This window comes from Anopheles cruzii, chromosome 2 (genome assembly GCF_943734635.1).
Source record: "Anopheles cruzii chromosome 2, idAnoCruzAS_RS32_06, whole genome shotgun sequence".
Lineage (NCBI taxonomy): Eukaryota > Metazoa > Arthropoda > Insecta > Diptera > Culicidae > Anopheles > Anopheles cruzii.
In genome coordinates, this window is record NC_069144.1 from 50,522,584 (window position 1) to 50,537,743 (window position 15,160).

The 15,160-nt window shown below is 49.5% G+C and overlaps 1 protein-coding gene across 1 annotated transcript in view; it reads right to left on the minus strand.

Annotated features, from left to right (window-relative positions):
• Positions 1-15,160, minus strand: part of LOC128267922 (segmentation protein cap'n'collar) — a 35,302-nt gene that overhangs the window by 5,403 nt on the left and 14,739 nt on the right. Inside the window, exons 4-8 of the mRNA XM_053004875.1 lie at positions 12,028-12,134; positions 11,519-11,959; positions 4,599-4,772; positions 4,306-4,527; positions 4,023-4,119 (exon numbers count right to left, since the gene is read on the minus strand). Coding sequence (XP_052860835.1) covers positions 4,023-4,119; positions 4,306-4,527; positions 4,599-4,772; positions 11,519-11,959; positions 12,028-12,134 — 1,041 coding nt within the window. The remainder of the gene's footprint in view (positions 1-4,022; positions 4,120-4,305; positions 4,528-4,598; positions 4,773-11,518; positions 11,960-12,027; positions 12,135-15,160) is intronic.

The following is a 15,160-nucleotide window of genomic DNA, read 5'->3' on the forward strand; positions in this document are numbered from 1 at the left end:
AATGTTCGCAAATTGCACACGTGCCTAATGAAAAAGAATGTGTTGACGCTTTTAAGTAATCAGCAAACCAACTTGCTACTTTTGGAGCATCGAGAATCGGTTGCCATGCTAGTTTTCACGCCTTTAGCAAAGATGGAAATTCTTGCTCGTGGCTCATGCTCTACGAGCTCAAAATAAGGAGTTATCTCAACCTCGTTCTGGTTGTCGCGGACTTGCCCTAGCCTAATGTCCTATTTTCCAAGGCAGGATTGAAATTATTTGACATGAAATTGAGTTTCATTCGGTTTGGTGCCGTACACGCGTTGGGTTGCCATTATGTTAGCAATGGTTGCTAAGTTTGGTGTACGACATTGCAATCTGTCAGGATGCTGCTCTTTTTATTTACACGTTGACTACTAACACAAAATTTTATACCAAGTGGATAATTATACAACAATAATTTCATGTTGTTTCATTTCATAAGGTTTCTTGATTCTTGGTTTTTCACTTTCCCGGTAACATTGAGGATCCAAGGATCCAAGGATCCATTGAGGATTGAGTTAGGCAATCTTGGTATCTCCTTTGGCTCGACCATGCAACGGTTTCCACCGGTCACTTCAATTGAGGACTGTCTACTGGTAAAGAAAATTGTATTGCAAATAATTCTTATACTTTTAAAAACTATAGAAATACTAGGAAACGGAATAGAGAATGACTTCTTAAAAAAAATCGTGTATCACGTGGAGTTCCTGGATATAATACGTAAATTCCTGGATATATATATTCCTGGTTCCTGGATACAATTTCAATGTCATATAACTCCGCCATTTTTCAGTTGATGTAGGAAAATCCGCCACATTCTGAAACGGCTACTCCATGAAATTTTAGTTAGGGATCGGTTTACTCCAAAGCAGCGGGCTGAAATTGTAGCGCTTTACATTGAAAATAATCGTTCAACTGTTTAAACTGTGAAAACTGTGCGTGCTTATTGCTGCCGCATTTCTTCTTACTTCTTTCTGTGGGGTTATTTGAAGAGTAAGGTTTATGCTATCACAGCGGAAATTGCTGCTATTATGCCCGAAATGTTGTCATATACAATAAAATATGCCCGCTTTTTGTGTGTTTAATCATCCAGGCGGTCATTTGAACGATATTGTACTCTTCGTGAATTATCAATAAACGGCATTCTATACCCTAAATAAACCTTGTTCATTTGCCAAAATCGACTGGAAAACGGCGGAGTTGTCCAAAATTTAAATATCCCCTGTCGTGAAAACGCACCCTGTACTTTTCAAATACTAAAAAAAGAAACGGAATAGAGAATGTCTTCATCACAAAAAAAATCCTATATTACCTGGAGTTGCTGGATATAATACTTTAAAAGGGAGAATATTTCTCTGCTGTACCCTGATAACACTTTGAAATATACTCAACAGTACATTTTCTTTAATCATGCTCATTAGGTGCATAAATCAACAGTGTTATTGTTCACAAGTTTGAGTACATTGGGCATAGCTGGTTGACGGCACATCTCGGACAAAAGATTGACCTGAATCGGCCTGAAACCATTGGTATAATGATGTTTTGAGCCAATAATCTTTCAAATAGTAATAGAATTGGTATCAAATAAATTTGTGTATATAAATCATTCACGACTTCGTCCGGGCATAATTTTCTGGTTAGTTATGGTTGTGTGTCAACTGATGCCGAGAAATGATTCTATTTGATTCTATTTTGTTTGTTTTAGCAATAGCGCAAACTGTTTAGGAGTACCTAATTTGCACAAAATAATTGAATAATTCTAATTGATTCTTTCTCTTGGACCTCGCTTAATAAACACGATCCAAACCAAGTGCACTGCAACGCCGCACTAGAGAGGCCCGAAAGAAAACGCCATCTCACTGACCACTGACCGCCAAATCCCTGTCCAGGGAGAGAGAGAAAGTAATTCCGGAAGTGCCCTGTTCGCCGGAGGAATTCTTCGGCGTATCAGGTGAATGACGGTCAGCGTTAATGCGTTATCACATTCGCAGCGCTTGTCATAAAATGACGCCAAAAATATCATTCCCATGCGGGATGCTCGAACGGCACTCGCTTGGGTGTGTCGTTGCCCCATTGAAAAGCGCCATTTTGCAGCTCTCCGAGGGGTGAGCCAGCGCCCGCGCAACACAGCGCATGCGTGTTGCTATCTTTCCAATCTATATAAATTCCGAAATGCTCACTTTGTAGTCCCCAGAACATTTAAACCTATTAAACATTGTCTACCGCTTTTCGGCACCGAAGCACGAAAAACCCGCAAAGGGAAAGTCAGTCAATTGCCGGAGACCCGGCCGCCGCCGCCGCCGATCCGGATGGCGGTTCTGTTCTCGAGACTTTTGGAGTTCAGGGGTAATGGGTGAGACGGCACTTTTTCCAATTTTTACCGGCGGCTGCCGACGTGAGACGGAGATGGGAACTGCTGGGCCGAATAAAAATTAGTTCCTTTGGTTTCACACATCCTCTCTTTCTGTGGAGGGGAATGTATGATGAGTGAAACGCAGCGGGCAGGATGACTTGAAGTTCTGTTTGACTTTTAGTTTTCGAAACGAAAGCCCGCGGCCCGCACCCCGGTCCGGCGGGATCAGCGATATGTGGTAAGTTTAATTATGCTGCAACATCTTGGGGATTTTATAATTTTTTTTTTGTAGACCAAATGCTACCCACACGATGGCCGCCTGTTCTCGCTCTTCGCCTGTCAAGTCGGTCTTTTCGGGGGAAATGATTGCATCCCTCCGTTCCGGGACGAGGATCACACCACATTCGTCCTTGGTGTTGACACAATGCGTCGATAAGGACGTGTTTGTATTGTGGGAGAGAAAACCTTAAATAATTTCCGTCCCAAACGGCTGTAATTCGGTCACCGCCTTGTCACCACATGTCGTTGGGATATCTCAATCGTGTCCGCAGGTCGTGACATGGTCGTTGACAGATGATTCCCGTACCGTAGGACAGTAGTTCCCTAACGCCTTTGTCCTGTTTAGCATAACCTAGGCCTTTGGCTTTGGAATCGTCCAGAATATTTGATTTTCACTTTAGTTATCTTTGACGGTTTAGTCCTCGAGTGCTAAAATTAGATTATGTTGTCGATCTTCTGAATGTTTTGTATCATTTCGTGATTTCTAAATACTCCGGAGACCGACCATGAGTCGATCGAGTGTTATCGCTGCATGAGTCCCATAATATGCTTTGGTGCAAGACACGGATCAAGTCCGGGTTCGCCTCAAGCCGCCACGAATTGGTTAGCTCCGCAAGCAACCCCTCCGCTCATCGGGACCAGACCCAAGGTTCAATTCTATCGCATTCTGCTGCCTGACTGACACCACGTACTACACATATTGTGTGCATTCTTGACCTATAACATTTACTTAACCCCTCACAAGACCCTCTCTAAGTGCCGGCCATGGTGCTTCCCTGTAACAACGTGGGCACGGCAAACGAAGGCGTCCGCCATTAAACAAACACCTAGTGCTCTCTGCTGCCTGGTGCCGGCAGTAATAAGTCCGTGGCAATCGAATTGTCATTCGGAACCGATCCCGGGTAATTAACCATAATGGGATCGTTGGGTGGACCATTCGATTGCGGAACCCCAATGGCAACCTAATGCTCGATACCAGCAGCAGCAGCATGTCGAAGCGCAGTTGAAAATGGAACCAAAATTGAATTTAATCTTATCTAATCTTTCAAAGGAGTTTAAAAATAGCGACACTCCCAATCCGGGCGGCTCCGTAAGTTGCCTCCGTAGCCTCTCCGGCTTCCCCGGCGCATGGGGAAAACCGTTCCGTCCGGCACATAATGGCGATCGATCGATTTGCAACGCTGACCATTTGGCCGCCACCGAGTCGGCGATAGTGGGTCCGAATTAGAGCACCGATAAAGCACACTCTCATCGCGCACACTGCAAATGGATGCTAACGGGAACTCGGATGGAAGTGGCATTTTGCCGGGAGCGCAACAGTTGACATATCGCAATCATGTCTCGCGGCGTGGACCGGGCCCCCACTTACCTTCGTTGACGGCGATGTCCATCAGCTGCAGGTCCTCGTCGTTCAGAATGGAATTCAAAAACCCATCGGTGTGATTCATTTCCGACGCCGTGCCGTTCTGCGTGTGTGAGGGAAAAGAGAGAAAACGGGGAAGGACTCCGCCTGATTACTATCATCCCCGAAGGAAGTGCATACCAAGTGACGCTAATGAGGGATAATAATGGTGATTACGGTGGTGATTATGGGTGGTGGTGGTGTGTGGCACTTATGGAATGGGGTGCGGCGGAAGCGACCGGTAGCTTACCGAGTAGTACATCATCTCCGGATCCATTTTGTAGCCCGACGTGCCGGCATCGGTCTCGGACGTCGAGTTCGTCAGATGCATGCTGGTGGAGACGGCCGAGCCCAGGTTCGCGCCGTAGTGTGGCTGGGCCGGTGAGATATCGGCCAGCGATGCATTCTGCAGTACGGCGGGGTGCGACGGGTGGTGGTACTGACCGTGCTGGGAGCCTAGCCCACCACTTGGCTACGGAGACAGAAAGGCGGAGAGGTTCCATTAGTCCCGCGAATTCCCGGCTTAGTCGGCGTCCAACTTACCTGATACGAGGGATAGTGTGCCGGGTAATGGGCATGGGCGTGCGACGGATGCGAAGGTGCCATATCGCCGACCCCCATTCCGACGCCCATACCCGGTGGGAAGCTGAGGAGGTTCGCCAGGTCCTGCCAGCGTTGCTCCATCGAAACCGCTCGGCTCAACGGCACACGGGACTGCTGGGAAGAAGGAATAGAAAAGGATACCGGGATTAGGCGCGGCTGGTTGCGATGGGGGACTCTCGAACTGACGGAAAATCACTGACACGGATGCGCGTCGTTTTGTTACAACAACGAAGCAGTGACCGCGACTGGCCCCATGGCCCCAGAGAAACATCCAAACGAATGAAAGCAACGGACAAAATTACATAGCCCTTCTAAACAATTGTTCCGGTGGGCCGCGGCGGTTCGACGAAAGCCTCAGTGGGGCAGTACAGCGTCGCCGTTAAGCCACAGTTTGAGCGGTCCCTCTCTCTCTGTCGATTGAACGGTAGCATTAGAACGCCGATTAATTGTATGTCATTTGCGATGTCTAATTTTACGCTACGCGAAGGTCACGTCACACATTTACAATGTCAACTTTATCGGGTGGCCCCACCCGGCGATAGCCGAGACGGCGGATTGATAATCGGACGATCGGATGAATGAGACAGAGAGGGAGAGTTAGGGCTTCGGTTCCACCTGTCTGCGCGTGTAGGGCCTTCCGGATGGCCCGAGACTCGAGGGTCGAAGTGCGCTCGGAGCGCGGCCGAGGGCTATTTTTGCGGACGACGTTTAATTGGTCCCTCATTAGGGGGAGTGTTGTTTTTATAGAACGCATCTTAGACTTGATAACAACCTCCTCTGCTGCTGGGCAAAACTGCTGGGATAAGTGCTTATCATTAGCGCACCGCGATCGAGAGAGGGTCTGAATCGCGTGTCAATCTATTCTATTCCCATTAGTAGCACTATTCGGAACAATTAAGAACGCTGTTCGCCCGATCGTGGTGCTGCTGATCGGAACGACAAAACTTATCGAACGGTGAATCCGGCCAAAAAGGTTGTTACCGTGTGGCGCACAAACGCGTCGAGAAGATTCAACAAGTGCCGAGGGGCAGCAAAAAGTTTGACAGCCACGAAGCGGGAGGACACACGGTGTGAAGGAAGGAAGGTAAAAAAATGTCGGATCTCCTGGAAATACCGCAAACCCCGCGTGACGCATGATGACGGGCGCGCGAACACAGGAACGGAGCCAAGCCAAAGCGATCAAGCTGCTGGCAAGGAATCCGCACACCACAGCGACCCGACTGAACGGCAAAAACAAAAGCAAAAAACACGACGAATCTTAACCACCAACCACCAGTACACGGAAAGGTCAAGCCGTTTCGGGCGCTGTTTACTTGCGCGAGATGCGCGCCGCGAAGAAGGAGACACGGAAAAAAACACGGAAACTCCGGGAGCCGGGAGCCGGGAGCATCGTGCATTCGTTTGACGTGAAATTCACGGCCGGACGATGTGTGACCTCCCCGTCCTAACCTGTCACGACACGGTGTTATCACGCACTGAGTCCATTTTGAAGGTACCTTTCATCCATGTGCTGCTGCTACTAGCGCCATATTAGCGTCACAACACAGCCGCGATCGCGATCGCGGGTTGCTACAAATGTTCACGATCTGTGAGCGCACCGCGTGTGCGTGTGGCGATCGCGAGAGAGAGAGAGAGACGGTGATGATGCCACCAAAAATCCCTAGCACCAAAACATTCGCTGTTAACAGAACACAAGACAAAGTACAACTAAAGCCCTCGTGGTGCCGGGTCCACCCCAGCCGGGTTCAGATTCTCTGACCACACAAAAACCCCGTTCTCTCTCTCGCACACACGCGCACGGCTGTGCTGCGCTCTCTGTCTGGCGTGTGCGTGCAGAACGCGCTCACGGAAGAGCCCGAGCCACGGGCAACAAACACATCTCGCGGCGCTGCGCGTCTGACACAAATTGAATCTCTGTGCCCGCGCGAGATCGACGCTTAAAGAATCGGCTGCCCTGCTGCTACACCATCCCCGCAGCGTAAGGAGGACGATCGCACTTGCCAGCTGAAGGCCCCACTCTAGAGGGGTACGCGCACGTGAAGTTCTGCGTCGTTCGTCGTCTACGCGCCCGTAGCAGTCTTTCGTTTGGCGTCACAGCCAAGACCGTGCGCTCGCGCGCCACACTTGATCGTGAACTTGATCGCCGGCCGAGAGCGCCACGCTCTCGTGTCGCGTGTTTTTTTTCGGCCGCTGCTGCTTATTTGTGTGATGATTTAACTTTGTTTTTTTTTCTTTCCTGGCCCGTTCCTTACGATCTTGTGGCAATATGTGTGCGTGTGTTTTTTTTGGTGGCACTCGCGCCCTGCAAAAGTCCACCGGTGTAATTTGTTTTGTTTGCCCAAAAGGTTCGGGACACTAGAGCGAGCACTCACAATTCGGGACGACAGCGCCAAAACGCAAAAACGCACAATGGCAAGAATATTGGCCGGTTGAGCGATCAGCGTGTAATTGTTTTGCGATCGGCGGAAAAAAATCCGCGTCCGTTCGAGAGGTTCGGACCGGGACCAGGATTGGTTATTTGATGCTTTTACACGATCGATCGATCCCGCGCCAACTCCACAAAAAGGAGGCCAACCGAATGTGTGTTAGGCTTCAAAAGAGCAGAGTCTAAAGGGCAGCTCCTGGTGGGCACCGGGTACACGGTGTGGCAAGAATGTTCCGAGATCGAAACGCTGAACTCGGACAATCAGTAGATATTTTACAGTCCATTGTGACGTAACAAGAACGGCAGAAGGAATTGACCATTTGGAAGAAACTCATGATGCACCACACCATGCGTAATAAAAGAAAACTGTTTCCTGTTTGTCGATCAACGATCATCATCGGTCAAAAGTGTGTTAATTTAAGAGAGACGTTAGAATAATCAAAACCAAGTTGGAAAAGCTGTGTCCTTCTGTCATTCTACGCGCTCCGCTTCCTTCTCTAACTCTTCTCCAGAGTAATGGCCACAATTATAGAGGGTTAATTGCAAGCAAGCCACAGGACGCTAGAGGGACGTTCTCGCTGAGAAGCTCGGTTCGATGGAGGGGACCGATAAAAAAGAAAATCCCCGATGCCTGTGCCGTTTTAAGCCCGTTGGCGACGGCCGGCTGTCCCAGGAGTAGCCACACCAGCCAGCCAGCCAGCCTAGGGAATGCAACGGCGAGCCGAGCCGAGCCGAGCGGCCGTGTTGCTCGCTGCGGAAATCACTCAGAATTGGGTGTAAAAATAACACTTGCCAAAAGGGACCACGGCGCGCACCACGACTTCGGCGAAGAAGGGATTCCGTTGCAGCATAAAATAACAACCCACGGGCAGCCCAAAGCCGGCGCAGGTTTACTCTCATAATAATAACACGATCGTCGTGGCTCTGCTGCACAACCTCTCGAGCACTCGTGATCGTCCACCATTTTTGTCTTTGGCTCCTTAAGGATGTGTGGCAGGAAGAGAGCAGGAAGAAGAGTTCAAGAGCGAGCTTTTGTCCGTGCACAGGGTGCGCGCACTCGGGATGCTTGTCTTTGCGTCGTTATTATTGTTCCCATCTTCGGCTCCGTGTGCGCCCAGCCCAGCATAAGGTGTCTTCTGGCCTCTGCTGCTGCTGTCTCTAATATAGGGCAGCGCCCTGCTCCGCTGGAGCCGCTGGTCTCGAGAGCCACCACCGACGATCGATCGAGGATCCTTGCGCGGCCAATCTTGTGCGCCTTGGTCTCGCTCGCTCTCGGACTGCTGCGATTGCGATCTACATGTTCTTTTCCTCTTCGTCAACTTGCTCCGGTTCCTGTGTCTCTCTCTCTCCTCGGTTCTCTTGGGCCAAACCCCCATTGGCCCTTTTTTGGGACGGAGCACTTACTTAATGCGTTTTTAAAATCAATCGAAATCATCCTATTTTTTGTTATTCTTTTTGCCTTCGGCCTCTCTCTCGCTCGCTCTGTTCGGCAACTCTGCTTCCTTCATGTTATTATTGGTAGCCACACAACAGCCCGCTGGCCACTGGCCACTGGCCACGGTTCGACCATCGTGCCTTTCCGCGTTCTGCTCAAGCTCGTGGGCTTCGGCATTTCATAATCACAGAGCCGGTACGCGGCTGGTCGGTCCGGTGGCGGCCACCACACACTCGAGAGGATAACGAGAGGACGCCGTGGACGCGCTCTGGGAGCAATAATTATGGCGACGGAATCAAAAAGGGTGTTGGGCTCTTCTTCCTTTTTCCGAACACGGAACACGCGATTACACACTACACTTCTCTCGGCACGGCCGGTTCTGAGCCGGTTTATTCACGCACCGGGCTCCGCCGAAAGGACCTGTCCGCTGCCTTGGGACGGACGGAGAGAAACCGCGGGAAGTCTGCACAAATTACGCGGCAATAATATTTGTGTGACTTTTCGCCCTTTCCGCCTTTCGGGTTGTGGTGGCCCGGTGGATGCGCCGGAACAATGGAGCGCGCTGTCCGGTAGCACCGACGACGACGATGGCCACAGCACAGCAGCGTAGCAATAATGTATTCCCGATTGTTCCTTCCCGGAGTTCCTCTTTCAACAGTTCAGCCGCACTTCGGTTAGTTGCCCTCTGGGAGTCCTTTTTGCCCTTTTATTGTTTTATTTGCCAACCGACGCACCACAAGACGACGGCACCGATGGCACCGCCAGGTACATCAATTTGACTCCTTTCCCTTCACACCCCGGCCGGTGGATGAGCCCAGGCGAGATCTTCCCGGACGCGAAAGACCATCTTCCACCGGGTTTCATTACCCTTTGTAAGAGGCACAGACCACAGACCGCAGACCACAAGAAAGAAAGCACTTTCTCCGGTGCTTGTGCTTCGCCTTCGCCGGGGCTTCAGGGGCTCTTCTCCTCGGGGTGGAAGGAAAAATCGGAAAACTCGAAACGCTCACCCCGGGGTGACTGCCGATAGTGCCGATAGTGTGCGGTCGGTGAAGAAAGCGAACCTCTCATCTCCGACGCAACAACGGTACACCTACCTTTCGGCTGCGCCGTTCTTTCACCGATCGCCGGAGATGGATGGCTTTTAGTGGCAAATTAATGATTAATTGTACACACGTCGGTGCACACATCATTTTTTATGCATAAAAGGATTAGATTGCCGACCAGCGATCCTCCCCGGGGGGATGAAGGCAGGCGGAGACGAAGGACATGGCAGCAGGACTGCAGCCGGTGCACCTTCCAGGCGGTGGTACATGGCGGTGTCAGTGCTTCTTCAGTCGATAATTTATTACCTTTCTCCTTGGGGACCGACCGAAGCGGAGCAGCGGGTCTCTCTCTCTCTCTCCCAAGGCGATGTGATCAGTTGTGGCAGAAAAGATCAAACATCCTGAATCGGAAGGATGACGCCATCGATCATCTGCCCATCGTGTGGCAGGCGCGGCAAATCACCGACAACAACATGTTGAACATGAACATGAAACACGGTGCCAGGGTGATCGACTTTCGGTGAAGTGGCCACGGAAATCAATCATCAACGATCGGTAATGCACCACCCCGGTCGGTAGTGTGTTGACGGATGAAGAAAGAATTGCTTAGAACGCCCACCGATATTCAATCACTGCGCTTCGATAGCTATTTTGATATGTTTTAAGTAATGGACCACCAAACAATGGATCCGTTTGATTGATGTCCTGTCCCATAGCCGGAGCAGTGAAGAGAGTACGAAGTGCAATAGAATGTTTCTACGGTACTTATGTAGATTGGCCGTTTAGTTAACAAGGATTGAAGAAGCTGAATTAAGAATCGCTGCGTCGGTTTGAGTGTTTGAGTCCGTGTTAACAAATTAGTTTTTCCAACAATCAACACGATGATAACAAAGATGATTGAGTTTCGTAAGGACCACCTTATCATCGATTTCAACGTCGAGTAAAATTGTACGAGACCATGACTAGTTTCGGAATACCGGCCAAACTTAGCAGATATTCTTAGAATGACCATGACCAAAGTTACAAGCCAGATGATGGTGGACGACAAGCTCTCTAACCATTTTGCTACCACAAAGGGAACAGCTAAGCTTGTTCCCGTTTCAACATTGCGCTACTTCGGCCCATCCGGAACTCTGTAGTGGGCAATTATGTTGGACGTACGTTGGACATATGTACACGAGGTGCGTTCAAAAAGTTCTGACAATTTTGTATTTACGCGGGCTACCTATATCCGATTTTTTTGTAGCGTCAGATTGATACACATGTCACTCACTTATGGTGAAAAGTTCGGTCATTTTGAGTAATCAGTCAATTTTTAACAGCTGTTCAGCTTGGACAAGATTTGGCTCATCGTCGACTTTTATCACTTTCAAAAAAAGGATAGCAAAGAATCTTTATCAAATTTTGTGTAAAAACGAAATTAAGAGCGCGGACGCATTCGAAATGTTGACCGTGGCTTATGGTGAAGCTATTATGACCCAAAGCAGCGTTTATCGGTGGTTCAACATGTTCTCAGAGGGGCGAGAATATGTGAACGTCGAAAAGCCAAGTTTGGTCGAATGTAAACAGTTTTGCTAACAGTTTTCTTCGATTGCCGTAATCGTGGTTCATCGTGAGTTGTTGCCAACAGGTAGAACGGTCTCTAACGAACATTACCTGCAAGTTATGCGCAATTCGCCCGAAGCAATCCTTCGCAAACGCCCGGACTTGTGGGAAAACGCAAATTTGTTGTCAGAACTTTTTGAACACACCTCGTATGTGCGATTTTGACGAAACCCTATTATCCCCGATAGTGATGGCCGGTTTAAGGAGTTAGCGGATGAAGGCGCTTTCGGTGAAGGGTGCGGTCTCTGTTTCCCAAATACACCATTCCGACATTCGATCCAATTGGGCCAACAACTTGAGTTTGAGAAACAATCGGATCCTTGGCGTGCGTGGTTGCAGTAAAACTTACTTGATGATGGTGGTGATGATGGTGGTGATGGTGGTGGTAGCCAGCGCCACCGGCCGTCGGCTGGCGGAAGCTGCTCATACCGTGGCCATAGCCTTGCGTGTTCTGGCGGGAATGTTGGAAGTGAGGCGACGTTTGTATCATCATATCGCAGAGCAAATCCTCTAGTTCATCGGTTGCCGGAGGGCCGTCGTCGTCGAGGGCTTCCGCTGCCGTTGCCGCAGCCACCGATGCTTGGTCCTCGCCAACGCCGGCAATATCGTCGGTGTCACTCAACAAACCGCTGCACCCGGCAGGCGATGTGGAACCGAGACAAATTTCTTCCACCGAAACCTGCAATTCCTGCTCGATGCGATGAACCTCGGCGATCTCCGGATCTTGCTCGCCGTCCGTTGGCTGATCGTCCCCGCAATCGTTCGATTTTATTTCGCCAATAGTCTCCTCCTGCAGGATGCAAATCATTGGCGGTGAGCAGACCAAGTCCACCCCGCGACTGCCGCATGCCAACTTACCACTGATCCGCCGAGATCCGGAAGTGTTAAACCTTCGGCCAGAAATAAATCCGCCAACGGTGGTGGCAGACTGTTGTCGATGTCCGAACTGTTAAGCACGTACTCGCCTGCAAACCATATTAACAACGACATTAATAAGCAATAGCAACTCGAACGGCATCCCACCCGGCATTTCGAAACAATGCAACGTTATTGAAGGATGGCTTGTCGCTGGTCAAGCGCAGTGCCGCCATTTTCTACTTCATAGTCCTGTGGGGGGTCATTATGTCGAGAACTTGGAGCATGTGCATGTCGATAAACTCTCCTTTAAAGCTCGTTTTTTGCCAAAACCTCCCCATTTCGTGGACGTCACAGGGCATGGCACAATCGAGACGCACGACACACACATCGAGACATAAATGTAATACAACGCCGCCGTCCGTGTGGAAAACGGAACGAAGCGCGAACGGAAAACGCCAAGAAGACGAGGGCGCAATTCGTAACACAGCCCAGGGGGAAGGTCCGATGAGCAGCGGGCCCGGGGCCGAAGCCGCCGAATGCTATTAATTTCTTTCCTTATTGATTTTATCCACGAGATATCGGTTGATTATTAGTCAACTTCTGGGAGCGAGCGGGGCCTTGGAGAGTTCACATTTCCACCGTCGGCGGCCCGGGGACCCGTGGACGCTTGTGGAGTGGCTCGGAGCGGGAAGGCATTCCACACGTCGTCACCCGACGTGCCTCAGATCACGATCACGATGCTGGTGTCCTGCCCCTGCTCTGCCTCTGCCCACATCCACGCGAACCGGAGATGGAAAGAGGACCGAGAGAAAGAGTACGACGAACGCACACGATCATCGCCCGGTCCCGGTCGATTTGTCGATCGATTTGTCGGCCTACGACGACGACGACGACGATCGCCACCCGAGATCGGAAATCGGCGATTCGACATTTCTGTCGGCATTTCGTCTTTCAACTCCTAGACCGGCCCGCTCCATGGCGGCCTCTGGCTGCCTTCGCCCCGACGGCTCATCCACTGAGCCCTCAACTTCGAACTCACCCGAGCTCGAAGAGCTTGAAGGAATTTTTGAAACTCTACAATTTGGTACGCTTTTCCGCTTCGATCGCACACGCGGCCACACGGATACACCATGAGACGACGACGGGCGCGTCGTTGCGCCTCCGTGATGGCAAATAACATTTTTGGAAACATCAACATCGGTGGGGTCTCTCGGTGGGGCCTCGGAGTGGCTCGTAGGTATGCTAGCAGCGCCGACGTGGGCCGCCGCTCTCTCGATCCGCGGTGAAGTTGAATAATTTCCGATGGGCGAATTCTTCACCAGCGATCGACAATGGCAGCCAAAACATGCCGATAAGGTGACGCGCAATCGATGCCGAGGGGAAAAAAGTTTGGTTTTGAGTTTTCCCTTCGGGCAATGGATCGTAGATTGAGACTCATTCACTTTTTATTTACGAAATACATGTTATTGAGGGGTAAAAAGCCAGCTTCCGATTTTTTATGATATCATTAAAGGTTCAATAGCAAACCAAACGAAGCAAAAACACAATTGAAAATCAACATTTTGTTATTTATGAATATTTGTTTTCAATTGTTTTTCGCTGTTTTTTTTTTTGGGCCAACAGTTTTGTGTCATTGACACAGGTGCTGGAGTCGTAATCCTATTAGCGCAGGGTACCATAAAAATAGCCGTAGATTTTGCCCAACTTTTCCGCGATGCTCGCCCCAACGCGCAATTAAATATATTAAATATTTAAGTTTGGATGTAAAACGATATCAATTTTTGAGTTAATTGTATTTCTGCAATCGCAATCGAAATGATGATTGCCGGTAGTAGAACTCAAAACATTCTATCTAACCATATGCACCCAACACCGCATAGTTTGCCGTCGAGTTCCCCGCTTTGGAGTCGTTCAAGTCTTTTCAACTCTCTCATGATTCATGATCTGTTGCGACTCTTGCAGAAACGTGATGATCTTATTACCTTATCTAATGATCTGTTAACCTTAATCTTTTATAACAAAACAATATGTTGGATAGTCTGTCCATCGGCCTGAAAACATATTTTGCCAACGACAACGACAAATCAGCGAGAAACGAAGAGATCAATGCTTTTCGGCACCAATAAATCCCGTAAATACTTGTACCTTGCAAATGTTGTGAATCTCAACTCTAGAATATGCTTAATTTCAATTTCAGAAGCACAAAAACACACAAAATTTTTCAAATTAGAAGCAGAACTGGCAGCAAAGATCAAAGATGGGCAAGTAACTGAATAACAATAATATTCATGATGATCAAAACAAAAATTATTCAAAAGTAAACGGGTAATAAAATGTTTCAGAGTAACAACATGTGAGAGATCCGGCCGGCGAACAGATCGAACTTTTAAACCGAAGCACCCCAAAATCTACATTTCCCAATTAGCCAAATACACACTCGAACTGCTTCCCTTCTTGTGGCGGAGTTCTTACCCTTCTTGCCTCTTATTTGTGTTACACCCAGAATTGACCATTTTCTAGAAGCCATCCGCCGGGGAGAATCATCCATCGGAGAACGGCGGCGATCGCTAAACACGATGGCGCGCCGTCGGTCGCGAGATAAGTGCGCGCGCGGCGTTGTGTGTGTCTGTGTGCGCGCGTATCAAGACGTTTTTCGTGAATCTTCGGCTTTGGCTACTCTTGCGCCTCTTTCGATTCTCGTCCGTGTTTCTCCTTTTTTTTTGTTTGCTTCTTCGCTCAATTCTGCGCGCCACACTTGCTTCGTTCACACTCGCTTCGTCGATGATCGTCGGATCGCGCGGTACATAAGCCGCGGTCCGGAGCAGCCTTACGGATGATCGCTCGAACCCGAAACTCTACACACGATGTCGATCCACCGGCTCTGAGAGCTCGCCCGCCGGTCACTATGTACTGGTCTCGCCCGCCAGCACATAGAAACCAATTATGGAAAATAACCTTCAACTTCACAACATACCAAAATGTTTTCAAATTAGTCTTTTTTTACCGTGGCTGCTGCTGACCGCCTCTGCCCGCGCTTCCGTCGGTCGGTGTGTCGTGTCCTTCCGTGTCTGGCGGTAGGAAATTATTGTTCTTATGACTTTGGGGGTGCCCTTCCTCTTCCCGGTCCGGTCGA